The 14,600-nt window shown below is 34.2% G+C and overlaps 1 protein-coding gene across 7 annotated transcripts in view; it reads left to right on the top strand.

Annotated features, from left to right (window-relative positions):
- PCDH9 (protocadherin 9) overlaps positions 1-14,600 on the top strand; it is a 932,946-nt gene that overhangs the window by 625,670 nt on the left and 292,676 nt on the right. For 2 of the 7 annotated variants that reach the window (XM_021065367.1, XM_021065366.1), the window contains exon 5: positions 389-4,349. The exons of the other annotated variants lie outside the window; for them this stretch is intronic. In XM_021065367.1, the coding sequence (XP_020921026.1) occupies positions 389-396 (8 nt within the window). In that variant the 3' untranslated portion in view covers positions 397-4,349. Of the gene's footprint in view, positions 1-388; positions 4,350-14,600 lie in introns of those variants that run through there. 7 annotated transcript variants of the gene reach the window in all.

Below are 14,600 nucleotides of genomic sequence, written 5' to 3'. Positions count from 1 at the left end.
TGGTTCTGTGTTAGGTGCTTGAGTATTAACAGTAATTCCGGGAGCAAGTAAATGGGCATTCATTTTTTTTCGCTGCCTTTAATGTTGTTTTATTCTTTGAACTATATCAAGTCTAATGCACTTGATATGTTGGCTGTTAAATTGTTTGATGCATCTTTATTTTATGAACTGTAGCAAAAGAAAAAATGCTGCAGGTATAATTGTAAGAAGTGTTTTCTGCAGACATCTAGATATCAAAGATATTAACATGGGAAGACATTTTAATATTTTAGAATTGATAAAGCATAGTTAGAGAACATAGTGGATTTTGGATGATTTGTTTTTAACCAATACATTGAAAGAGTGAAAGGAGTGGGATGGGATTGGTAAAATCCTTTATTTTCCACAGACTCATAAATCGCCACAGAAATCATTGCTCATTCCAGACAAGCCCTGTGAGGGTTCGTCTTCCTCTGCCTTTGAAGAAAATTTTAGGCAAGTGCTCTACCATCTTGGGTCATGCTATTTTTTTTTTTTAATCACAGATTAGGTCACTTTAATTAAAAAATTAAAGTCCACTTTAATAATTATGAAGTCTAGTCCAAAGTAATGATCACAATTTCTATTTTATTTGAATTATAAGCTTTTTCCAACTCATCTTGCAACTGCTTCAAACTTGTCTACAGTGGGAAATGGGGTTAGGGTGACTTTTGCCTAATGTCCCAGCTGTTTCTCTCACTGCTTTAGATATTAAAGTGCCTCTGACAATTTACGGTGAAGTAGAAATACCAAGAGGTAAAAGGCATGAAAGCACTTTCTTAACTAGTCCTGTTGTGGTAACCAGCATTGGTATTCTCTGTCTTCTGGGATTTTAAACTAACTCTGTTTCTAGGGTAGGGGTTGGGGAGCCTTTGTACATATTCCCCACCCCCGGCAAGCTGTGTTCTCATCTCTGAAGGTTTTTCTGATAGGTGGGTCACTTCTCATTGGCATGTAGAGTTACCTTTACATCTTCTTTCTGCTGAAGTTTCTCCCAGCCAATCTTTTAGGAATATCTAAATAAATTCCATACCAGCTCTGGTTCTCAACTTTTCACTTCCTATATCTTGGTCTCATAAGAAAAGCTTAAGTGCATCTTCTGATTTCACATACCCAGAATGTCAGGCCATACCCAAAGGGGCAACTGTTCATCTCACAGCATTTGGGGGAGCTGACCTGCTATTATCCTTAGATATCTGGTTTTTATTAGTCTAAGGACCATCAAACCTAAGTGGTTGCTTTGGATCATCGTTTCCTGGATTTGTGGGAGGAGGTTGGATATGTAGGACAGCTCTTTTTAAACTGATTTCCTAGTTTACAACTTCCCCTTCTCCAGTTATAAAACATCTCTTATTGGCATTGTTAGTAGTTCCAAAACTGGCTCTTGACCACCTCTTCTGTATGTGGCAGCGGTTAGTTCCTCTTGTTTTTGGGCCTTAGCCAAAACCAAGACAGAAAACTCTATTTTAAACATATTGGGGGAGTTTTTTGGTTTTTTTTGTTTTGTTTGTTTGTTTGTTTGTTTTAAGACTTGTATATATAGTTCACCGGTTATTTTTATAGAAGTAAAAGTTTTTAAAAATGTATGCAGAAATATGGTTAAGCTAAGCTGCCCTAGGCCAAAACTTTATCCAATGTGTGCAGTTACTCACCCAATGATTTCTTAGACCTGAGAAACAGCACTGAGCAAGCTGCCAAATGGAAGAAGATAGGAGAGATTCTAAAGCAAAACAAAACAAAATAAAAAAAAAATAATAATAGTAAAAAAAAAGACTTTCAAGCCTGCTTCAAGAACTCCCCAGAGTTTTTACCAATCCCGTCACATGGAAAAAGAGATCCAAGGGAAGGCACACCCTTGCACACTCCAACACTGAACTCAACACAGTCACTTTATCCAGGAAGACCATGGTCAATAAAATGTGTAAACAAAATACTGCTCCTTATTCATTACTGGGAAGGAGAAAAGAGGGAAAGGAGGAGCCCAGAGGGCCCCAGGAGCTAATGCTTCTTTTGACATTTGTAGGGACTTAAAATTTAAACCTCTTTTTGAAATGTCTAGAGAAGAATTCATTAGACTGGCCTAGAAATATTGAGATTCATAACTAAATGGTAATTCATATTTGGATATATAATGATATATTATCTTAAAATTCCATAGTCACATCTTTGTAACTAACTTTGATGACTGTGTGGGGTGAGGTACAGCATAATTGAAACAATAATCTTCAACAGTGATAATCTCTCTACATACATCTAAACTGTTACTCTTGTCTTCAATGGCATTTTCTGGCTGTTTCCTGAACAGTCATGACTTTATCAACATAAATTATGAATATACATATGATCTAAAGAGTTATTAGTATGCCTGTATGGATTCCTAGTATTTTAAATACAATATTATCTATAAAAATAATTAAAATTAGAATCATTTTCATTATAGTTTCATTCAATTTTTCATTATGCATTTTTAAAGATATTAATACAAATGGTATGTGGGAGAGATTTTGGAAACTTTAGGCTTTAATATAACTTTAACTTTAATATAACCCTCTGGCAACCAATAGATGGTGTCTCTATGTTCTAGGCACTTGAGTCCTAGGGCATACTTAGTCATCTGCCCCACAAATGACATACACACACGCACACACACAGTATTTCTTGCACTGAGTTTTATCACCGTTTCTGCATAAAATGATTTATCCTTTTCCCAAATAGCAGAGTAAGTCATATTTCCTTAAGAAGTTAACTTATTAATATGATTGTGCACTCCATGTATAATTCGGTAAAACCATTAATTCTAAGAAAATAGTGAGGGGATTTTCGATTGAAGATTTTAATTTTTAACAAATATAGCTAGACTGATGAAGGAATTTAACTAGGTTAAAAGGAAACAAAAACCATTATGTGATCAGATCAAGCACAGCTTATTACCACTAATTCAGAATTACGTCTTAATCTTGTCCTATTGAGAATCGTGAATAGCGTTAATTTTTTTATCTGGGATTTCCTTTAAATGCTAATTTAAAGAAATTTCTGCTGTTTATCATGGGCAAAAATTTAGCATTATATTTATTTTATTAAAGCCCCCTCTGTCATTGACTCCCACCTCTACCTGAACTGTGTATGAATTAGCCAGAGAACTTCTCATTAAAGATATTTATGGATAATATTTATTGAGGGCTACTTATGAGTCAGGAATGTTTTAATATATTTTTTATGATCCCACACTGATATTGCAAGTTAGATAGTATTATAAATAAACTGAATTTCGTAAATTTTAATATGTGCCTAAAGCTATTTAGAAAGTAACTGAGGCAGAATAAGAACTCCGGAAGTCCCAATTCCATAGTTTATGCTTCATACTACTCAGAAAACTACTCGCAATGTGCATAAATTTCAAGGCAGTGTAGAAATTAATATAGTCATCACTGACATTGAGTTTTAAATTTGGGGCATTAATCTCATTCTTTAAGGAGAAGTTTGAGAAATTGAATATTACAAAGATGAGTTGTAGGATGAACTTGTGAGAACTACTTTTGCAAGGATATTTTTGGCACTGAGTTAGTGAAAATGTAGATCTTAGTAGGACCCTACAGATCATATAGTATAAAATTATTTTATATACAGAGGCATAAAAAAGGGAAGTCTTGGCCTAAGTTAGTGAGTTTGTGATAGTTTGTGAGTAAAGAATAAAATTTATGTATGCGGACTCTTATTTAGTGCTCTTTTCATTGAACATTTTTTTTTTTTTTAAATCATGGCCCTCATACCTTTTCCTTAAAGAAAATCTCTGTGATTATTAACAACTGCATCTGCCTTTAACCTCTAAAGACAGTTTACTCACCTTTTTATTCTCTATGCAAAATGGTACCTGGGTATAGTGTATTTGTTGACTGAAAAAAAATCAATATTTCACAAATACATCAAAATACAGTCAGGCAAATTAAGTGTTCCATCCAGATGAAAATAAATTAAAAAAAAATCTAGAAACTAGTGAATCATGTTAACCGTGGTTATCTTCAGTTTGGGGTATTATTTTTTCTTGTGATTGTCTATATTTTCCACAATTTTAATAATGTATTCAGGATCAGATTTTCATTTTTTAATTTACATAGAAAGCACTTAATACAGGGCTGAAGAAAAAAGTCACTGGGATATATTTTTGCATAAAGTAAAAGTTGTGTTAAAATAGTTTTCCTATCAGTCTTAAAATTATGACAGACATAATTAAAAAAACTGAGAATTTAAAAATGTTTGGGAAGTTCCCATTGTGACTCAGCAGTTATGACCCTGACTAGTATCCATGAGTATACAGGTTCGATCCATGGTCTTGCTCAGTGGGTTAAGGATCCAGCATTGCTGTGAGCTGTGGTATAGGTTGCACACATGGCTTGGATCTGGTGTTGCTGTGGCTGTTGTGTAGGCTGGCAGCTGCAGCTCTGATTTATCCCCTGGCCTGAGAACTTCCACATGCTGCATGTGAGGCCCCAAAAAGAAAAAAATGTGTATATATCTATATCTATATCTATATATATATGTATGTACGAGATACAGGCTGTCATTTTGGGGAGAAAAAAATCAAGTTAATAATATTTTAAAATACTCCAGAAAATATATAATTATTCTATCAAATTCTAGTCCTAAGTAATTGTGCTAATCCTAACCTGCAAGAAAACACAACAAATAAAAACCACAACCCATAATATGCTTTAGGAATTAAACATACATGTGATCTTGGGGGTACATTTTTATATAAGATATTTTTTGTAAACGGTGTTTATCATTTTTATAGCTATCCCTGGTTGAAATGATTTATTAAGTCAACGAAAAAAATTGTTCAGTTTCATATTGTCACCTGCTGTGTTCACTTCCCCATGGGATTTTGGTGATCAATTCAGTGTGATCCTACAACAGTGGCCCCTGAGTTAATGAAACTAGAGTTCTTCAAAGAATGGTGTAGAGAAACAGTAATCAATTCCACTATGATTTGAGTTCAAGGAGGAAAAAAGGCCATAAAAGAACATAATTTGATTTTCTTTTTTATGCTATAAAACTTTAATTTTACTTTATTAAATATTTTTTAATGCTAATTCAAAACCTATCTATTACTAACTACTTTCACCTTAAAATCAGAGAGGGCAGAACATTTTCTAGATTACAGATGTTTAGCTAATAAAGAATATATACATCTATCCATGTCTTTCATATATTTGTATGTATGTACATGTGTAGGTATGTATGTATCTATCTCTCCCCAACTATCTATCTGTCTGTCTGTCTATCTATCTATCTACCATTTGTGTTCTGTTGCCAATTACCAGAAACTCAGTGCCTTAAAACAACATGTGTTCATAATTTCACAGTTTCTTTAAGTTTGGATTCTCAACATGGTTTGGCTGAGTCCTCTCCTCAGCATCTCAAAAGCCTGCAATCAAGGTGACAGCCAGTTGCATTCTCATCTGCAGGCTAATCTGTGAAAGAATTTACTTCCTAGATTTTTTCAGATTGTTAGCGGAATTTATTACCTTGCAGTTGTAGGACTGAGATCCCTAGCATCTTGCTGGCTGTCATCTGGAGACTACTGTGAGCCCTTAGAGGCCACCCTCAGTTGCTAGCCACAGGCGCTTCCCAACATGACTGCTTACTTCAAGGACATGAGAGAAAAAGGGTCTCTAGAGTGAGTTTGTGGCAACATGGAATCTTGTAAAACTTGATATACTCATGAAAGTGACATTCCATCACCATTGACATATTCCATTGATCATAAGCAAGTCTCAGTTTCTGCTCTTACTCAAGGGAAGGAGATACACATAGTGGTGAACACCAGGAGTTTGGGATCGTCAGGGATCACCCTATTTTATGTCTGCCCCGATTTATATAAGATTTAGTTATTCTGATATGTGTTACAATTCAAGAGGTTTTGTTTAAGATCCTTTATTCACCTGCCTTTTCTATGATTTACTTATTTCTTTATTTGTTCTATAAGTACTCATGAGGCTACTATGTACCAGGTACTTTGTTAGATTCTGGGGCATACATTAAAACAAAGACTCCCTAAACTGAAAAAAAAAAAAAAAGAAAGAAAGAAAAAAATGAGTTACTAAACTGTGAGAGCAAGAGTTCTAATCTGAGTTCCTTGGTCAGAAAGGCCAGGAGTATGTTTATGGGAATTGGTAAGTTCCTGAAATTGTTTCTCTGAGAGGCATGCTATGAGCATTTTATATACCCTAAAAAGAAGTCAGAAAAGGAAAAAAAAAAGAAATGTTGATTTTTTTGTAAGAGAGAAGATAATGGATACTAATAACATCAGTGAACTAGAATAAATACCAAAGATAAGTGTAAAAAAAAGTGGGATTTAGAATAGAATAAGTTTGAAAAAGAAATCAATGACGATTCTATAGAATGATGTTTTAAACAAGTGACACTGGATGAACAGAAATTTTCTCAGTAAAGAAAATGTGCCTGTATGTGTGCATGTGTGCATGTGTGCACAGGCACAGGCAGTCCAAGTTTCTTGGTGCCATAAAGTGTCATGGCCAGTTGGTAAGCAATAAATAGTTCAGTATATATATTTTTTTAATTTTTGAAAATGTTTACTAATATAATTGATTAACAGTGTTGTACCAGTTTCTGCCGCACAGCTAATTCAGTATTTTTGTAGTATATGCAGTTAGGCTTAGCTCCATCAGTTAGTCTCAGTTCTTAACCTCCAGAATGGGGCTATTAGTATCTTTCAGAATACTGTTGTAAAAACTAAAGTTATTTCATATAAACAATCACTTAGCACAGTGCCTAAAACATACGTACTCAACAAATAGTTGATAATTCCACTGCTCAAATCTGTGACAAGAAATGAAACTGGATTGAGAGGTGGTTTGGGACAAGATTTTGAATGAAGGGGAGGACAGGATAAACTTGAATTGAATCTAATGAATAAAGGAAAAGAAAGACTTTTTTTTCCCAATTTATTATATCCGATAGGCAATTCCAAAACATTATAGTTTGCTAGAGGCTAATAAAATTTATATAGTAAAACATATATATGGTCCAGTATATTCATTATTTCACTTTAAATAATATTATTTATTCAAAATACACTTTTTGTTTTGCTATTATTTTAAAGAGGACAGCAGAGAGGTGATTTTATATATTATTAAGTAAACTAGTTGAAAAATGGCTGTAAAACCAGCAGAGACACAAGCTTTTTCTGCTGGCAAGTTTTAGATCTCATAAATTTCAAATATGACTCTAATACCAAAAGAATTATTTTTGAGTACTCATTTATTATAAATATTTAAAAGTTGTTAGTAATATTCTCTTGCATTTGAGTTTGGTGGTGTCTCAGTGTTTCACTATTACAGTAGAAAAATCTGTAGGAACAATACACCCCCTAGTGTAAAGGAAGGGTAAAGTCAACTTCTTTGATGTGCTGCAAGAAGTTACATTTCCACAGCTGCTTGATGCCCTGTGATTCACTCTGCTAAGGATAGGCACAGAGGAACGGCATTAATTAACCCTGGATGTATGGTCTGCCTTAGAGGAAAAAACTGTGCTTTGTATTTCAGCCCTTATAATCATTTTAGAGTGTTAAAAGTGATAGATAAATAGATAAGCAAATCAGTAGGCATATCTAGAAATAGGAGAGTACTAATTTCAGTTACAAAATAAAGACATCTTATATATTTTAAAAAAGCATGAAATTGATTACAAACTGTAAAGGATATATATCAAAATATACTAATGTCTTTTGTTTTATCTTAATACAGAAAAATAAACAAGAGAAATAAATTGTTTAGAGTTTAAAAACAATTTGTAATTTTTGAAGAAACCACAGATATTTGTCTCAAATGTCCCAAATAAGCTTAAGGCTATTTTGACACACTTTTCTTCTAGTGGATTGATATTTATCCAGATTAGTATGAATGAAAAATACATGAAAACCCAGGTTTTAATAACTCTAAAGCTGTCAGACAAAATGTAGGATGGTCAGTTAGATTTGAACTTAATATAAACAATGTTTTCCTCCATCTAAATATATCCAAAATATCCCAGTATTGCAGTGTTTCTTGAAATATTTGGACATACCTGTACTAAAAAAAATATTCATCATCTATCTGAGATACAATTTTAAGCAGCCATCCTGTATTTTTTTTTTTTTAAATCTGGGAACTCTACCCTAAAAATATGATGATTAAATAAAATAGTGTTAAATGAATTAACTCATATAATTTAAGCATTATAAGGAAGTCTACCACAGCATACATTTAATTACAATTACAATTCAGAGCAATGATTCATCAACCTTATATTAGAGTTATCCTTGTGACAGTCTCTGGTAGGGACCTTATTTCGCTACTTTAAAAAGTCAGCTTAGAGGAGTTCCCATCATGACTCAGCTGTTGGCGAACATGACAGGCATCCATGAGGATGTGGGTTTGATCCCTGGCCTTGCTTGGTGGGTTAAGGATCTGCATTGCCTTGAGCTGTGGTGTAGGTCACAGACGCAACACGGATTCCACGTTGCTGTGGCTGTGGTATAGGCTAGCAGCTGCAGCTCTGATTCGACCCCTAGCCTGGGAACCTCTATATGGTGCAGGTGTGGCCCTAAAAAAGATAAAAAGACCAAAAAAAAAAAAAAAGTCAGTGTATAATATATCTCCATGTCTAGAAAATAATCACAACACAACATTAAAAGTTCAGTGTGTGCTTATGTTCAACAGTGTAAATGTATTACTCCATCACTGAAAGATGTTGAATGATGTTGGGCTTTTATTGATTGTTGCAGACAGAAGGAAATTCAGTTTAAAGATTTCTATTCATGACTTTTTTCCTTGGCTTAATGGTCTGTTTAATACATCATATTTTAGTGTTCTTTATGTGTTCATTACTTTTACATACTTTCTTTGCCTTCAGGATCTAATCTATAATTTTGGGATATGATCACTTCCAAGGGAACCTACGTTAACATGGGTGGAAGGTAGAGGGGGTTAGAGATGGAAGAGAGGGAGAGAAAAGGGGAAAAGTGGAGAGACAGTGTTTCAGTTTGTTTCTGGAATTTTAAGGCTTTTCTTGGATATCTTAGTAAATATATCCACTTAGAAAACACAAATACATTTTAACAACCTCTCCAGTAAGATGCTGGGAGGAAATGTGTGGACTGATTAATTGCTGGCAGTTAGACTGAGTACAAATCATGCCTCTTCCATTCGCCAGCGACGTGACCTTGGGCAGGTTGCTGTGCCCCACCAGCCTCTCCTGTAGTATGTGATGAGCATAATACCGTTTACCTCCTAGCCTTGTACAGATTGCGGGTTAACATACATAACTCACTTGGAACAGTCTGAGATTCACAATAAGTCCTCAATGTTGTCAGCATTATTGTAAGAATTAAGTAAAAGTAAATAGCACACTCTTTGACTTCAAATCTGTCCTTGTAACTGATAAACAAGGAATGAAACATGACATGTAACTTTCCTATATTTCATTTTTTTTTTCCTGATTGGATGAGGAAAGATAGGCATTGTTTTTTAGTGTATCTTGAATCATGAGGGTAATATCTTAGCTCTGCATTTTCCTTTACTTGCAAAGACAGTAAAATTTTGTTTATAAAGTTGTTTGGTTTAGTGCCAGGTATTTGAAATGTTACATAGATCAGGTCTAAAAGAACTTTTGGCTAATAACATGGATGGGAATTTATTTTTTTATGGGCTCAATCCAAACATCCACAAATAGGTTTAAGAGGTGTCATTTAGGAGTTCCTGTCATGGCTCAGTGGTTAATAAATTTGACTAGGAACCATGAGGTTGCAGGTTCAATCCCTGCCTTGCTCAGTGGGTTCCTAGCCTGGGAAGCTCCGTATGCTGTGGGTGTGGCCCTAGAAAAGATAAAAAAATAAAGGTGTCATTTAGTTACATATGAAGGATATTAATGCAAACCTTATGATATTCCAGATTCTTGCTCTTCACTTGAATTTTGGACCTTTACAGATTTATTCTTACTAATTGGCTGGAAAAGTCTTTAGTTCTTTGTAATTGGTAATAACCTAGCTCACAGTCAGATCTGCGAACAGGCAATATACCATATTTTGGGCAAATTTGCCAGTTAATGTCTGCAAATTAAAAGCACAGTTAAAAATAACATAATAACAATTTTGATTTAAATGCTCATTAGAAGGGAAGAATTAAACCATAAACGTCCTAACTACAGGCGCCAGTTTCATTGATTTTTTTTTTTCTCCCATGTTTTTGTGTTTTGGCATGATCAGGTATTTTATCATTGCTGAGCATTCAATGAAAAACCCTTTCAAATTGGGAATAAAATAAGAAAACTCGAATTAATTTTTAAAATATTCCATGAATGAAAAAAAAAGTTGCTTTACTCAGGAGGGGAATACATTATATTTTATGTTTTTAAAGATGCAGTCCTAGACTAAACACAAAGTAACAATTGTGAAGCCGTATCTAGGGATCAAAAATAGATGTTGAGGGCTCACAAAACAAACTCAGGCTGAGGAAAGATGCCATCCTATCATAGGAAGGTGCCTCAGTGGAATATTTTCCCATGGCCTCTTTTTAATAGGGAAATATATTTTTAAATGAAGTCAAAAAATGTTCTTAATTCAAAAGAGGATGTTGAGTTCTGGTTTAAACTCCCATAAGAAGAAATACACATAGGATATCTAACAGTAACTCTTTTAGTAATCTCCCTTAGTCAAAACTATTGTACAGTAGAAGAGTATGATTTAAAATAAGAAATTCAGCCAGAAATGTTAATACTCCACATACAGTAAAATCCCGACATAAGCAGCAAGCAGCATAAGAAAGAGAGAAGGAAAATTGGTCTATACTCTACCCATTTTATGTGCTGCTATCACAGTTAGAAGGCTTTAGTTCTATGGTTCTTTTATTGTCCAAAAAGGTACAGAAAGTCTGGAGGTATTTTATAATGTTCAGGGCCCTGGGGGCATGTGTTTCAGGATGAGGCAAATATAGGCGGATGCTGGTCCTGTACTTTCTAGTTGTATTAACTCTCAATGTCTTTTTTCTCTCTCAATCTCTTTCTTTGTCTTTCTCTTGCATATGTGTTGTTTCTTTATGATAATAATGTAATTATCTTAAAGAGAAAATGCTAGAAGTAGTAGAAATAATATAAGCAACTTGTCCTGAATAAGGTCTGGCTGGCAATAAGAACACAAAATTGTCAGCATTACTATTACTAAATAAGAAGTGTTACCTCTCCTTACTGAGTTAGTGCTCTCAGAGCTAGGCCTTCCAATATGAAGCTTCTAATCAAATTTGAGTTGATACTCCGAAGAGACAATTTGAGTAAGTAAATGAAGAAAACCTGTGGGTTATGGCCATCAATGAGGTAGCAGCATGTTTTTATGAACATAGAGAAATGTATTTTGACTATTCAGACAACATATTCATTTACCTTCCAGTTCCCTTAAAGAATAATTTTTAATGATTATTTCAAATATAATATCAGAGGGAAGGCAATATGCATGATTGTAATAGTTAAAGTGGTATTGAATAAAGAGATTTAAAATTCTCAGTCCACTGTTCAAAATAATCTGTCAAATATCTTCAAGAAGTATAGATTGTCATAGTTTTAAGACTAAGAATCCACTGCTATCTTCTATTTTGTTATCTTTATATGATAAAAATTCAAGAATTCCTGATTTATGTTACACTAATAGATATTTGAGTTAAAGAAATAGTAATTTGTGAAATAAAATTTCTGTAAAAATACAATAAAAAAATAAAATATTCACTTTCATGATATATAATATAACATTTCAAGTTAACAAAAATATATATTTGTAGTAATTTACTTTATGTATTGTACTCAAATGCTATTGATACAGAAATCAATTTTTTTTATTTCATTTGGAGTGTTTCTATTTTCCCTGTATCTCTGAATTGCTTATTTGTTTGGCCTCAAATGAACTGCAGGCAGGCAGTCCTCATTCACCTTTTGAGAGCCTGGTACGTGGCATTGACTTTCTCATTTTCACTGAATTGTGTGAGCACCTGGAATAGAGTGTTTTCTTTCTCCATGGCTAAGCATACTCTTCCTCTCGGACATTAGCTACAATGTGCTCACTCTCAAACTGCTCATCACAGTCGCACAGCTGCACTGACACACACTCAGAGATCTCACATAGGACGCACCCAGTTGGGGTGTCCATGGAATGAAAGGCAGAAGTAAAGGAGACCTTTAATTCTCTCAGACAATTCCTTTGCTGCGAATCAAGGTTATGCTCTATAAAGATCATCCTCTCTCTGTTTTCCTTACTGGTGGGCACATTTTTCTCATCTCAGAGTTTAAGATTCTAATTTTGATGCAAAACACTTTAAATTGATTTCCCAACTATTTTAGGAAACATTGCTTCCATTTTTGTCCTGTGATCATAGGGAGGTGAAATGGAGCCGCAAGCCTAAAAAGAGTCCCTCTATTTGATGGTAGGCCCGAGTGTAGCTCAGGGTATCCTGTGCTTGAATCAGGGGATTGACAGAACTGTCTTCTATTCTCCTTTAGGGGGAGGTTCAAACTCTGTCTCTCCCCTTTGCCTCTTTCCTAGTACTATTAGTTTGGGGAATTGGAGGTTTGTGTGAATGATGTGACTTGTCTTCTTATTCCAAGTTGTTGGAACAAAGTGTTAACTATGATGCTGCCTCTTTGTACCAGTAAAACAAAATGAAGATATTTTTAAATGCTAAATCTTGTTTTATTTTTCCTGTACTGTTTATTCATATGAAATAGGTGCAATCATAAATGTGTGGAACTTCATAATTACTTAAAAATCAGTATGGTCTCCTTGAAGTTTTAGATTTTGGAGTGTTCTCTCCAGCAAATAAGAGCAGTTTATGGAGCTGACACAATGTTTTAAAGGTCTAATGTTAAACCCAATGATACTATATAAACTCCTTATAATCAGTTATCATAGACATTTACTTACAGCTGTACTGAAATATTTTATCAGCTTTTATATGTAGTAATATCTCTGAATATTTTGTGTTTTAAAAGATAAATATGCTGTAATACATGCAGTTATGAAACACAGTGTGACCCAAATTGCTCACAAAGAAGCAGATTTCTTCTCTGCACACTCCATTTATTGTTTCATTCTCTTACTCAAACATTTTTGTTTATTTAAAAAATTATTTTTTCATTTCTTTGATTTTTAACTCAATAAATATTTATAGTTGTACAACCATCATCACAACCCAATTTTACAACAGGATCCAGTTAAATTTGAATTTCAGATAACCAATGAATAATTTTTTATATGTACCATGAATGATCCGGCACGTAGTTACACTAAAGGAAATTTATGTTTATCTGAAATTCAGATTTACTGGCTATCCTGTATTTTATCTGGAAACCTTACACCTAGTGGAAAATATTGATTATGTCTCGCTGCTATTAATTATTGATCATATTGCACACAGATGTGGACCACCATTATAATGAAAGCAGAAAGAAGACCGACTAATTCATCCTACCTTTCTAAGAAGCATACGGATTTTGCTCCAGAATCCCAGTATTATTCCCTTCAGAATATTTTGCTAAGCACTTGTTGCCTTTTAGCATATTTTTGAGTTTCCGCTGTTAGAATGGAAACTCTTATGAGAAGTTTTTTCAGAGCTGTATCTCCAGTGCATAGAACAATGCCTACCACACACAAAACAAATGTGTTGAAAAAATGGATGAATAAATATGAAAAGTGTTCACTGTGGTCATACCTATTTTAGGTATTCAGCATATATTCAAGAGGGAAATGTGTACATTTCTTCACGCTGATAGATGCATGAAAAAAATGTTGTAGTGACCCTCTATGCCAGAGGCAGTAAAGCAGCTATTTGTGTCCATTGCCTGTTCTCCTAATTCTGATTTTGTGTGGGAAAAATAAGTGAGTGGGTGAGCCTTGTTCCTCTGCAAGCTCTAATCCCAAGGACCATTGATAGATGAAAGGGCTGCCTGCAGCTTAAAGAGTTGCATGCATGCTGAAGGCAGCCCTTTGATTTCCTTTTCACTCCCCCAAACTACATTTTAGATCCTACAAATCTTGGCAGACCCTCCAGGAGGTAGATGTCCCTGTTATCCAGAATAATGAATTGTACTTAAAAAAGTGAACTCAGCCAGTGCTACTACTGGAAAGAAAAAAAAAAAAAAAAAAAAAAACGGTGCTAGCACATGATAAATGACTACTTCTATTCATACTGGGAATTATAAAAGGAAAACGGCAATAATTTGAGCCACACATGACATCGTATAATATTGCTTTTGTATCATCAAATCTACTAATATAATGTATGGAAAACATGTTTATTCATCTGGCAGAATGGGTAAATAAATAAAACTATTAAATAAATAATCAGAGAGCCAGTTCTGCTGAATAGTCTGTCATGTGGACATTTCATTTACTGTTTAGCTGAAGGCTGAACAGGACCGAGCAGAAGCCAAGTAGACAATAACTTTTAAATATAAATGAGGCTTTATTATTAAGCCTATAGTTCAATACTTGTACGAGCTACTTGTAAAAGTCATGTATTGTCCTCTGATGTTTTCTCCTTTGT

Source organism: Sus scrofa, chromosome 11, assembly GCF_000003025.6.
Source record: "Sus scrofa isolate TJ Tabasco breed Duroc chromosome 11, Sscrofa11.1, whole genome shotgun sequence".
Classification (NCBI taxonomy): domain Eukaryota; kingdom Metazoa; phylum Chordata; class Mammalia; order Artiodactyla; family Suidae; genus Sus; species Sus scrofa.
This window is presented reverse-complemented; position numbering and strand designations above follow the sequence as displayed.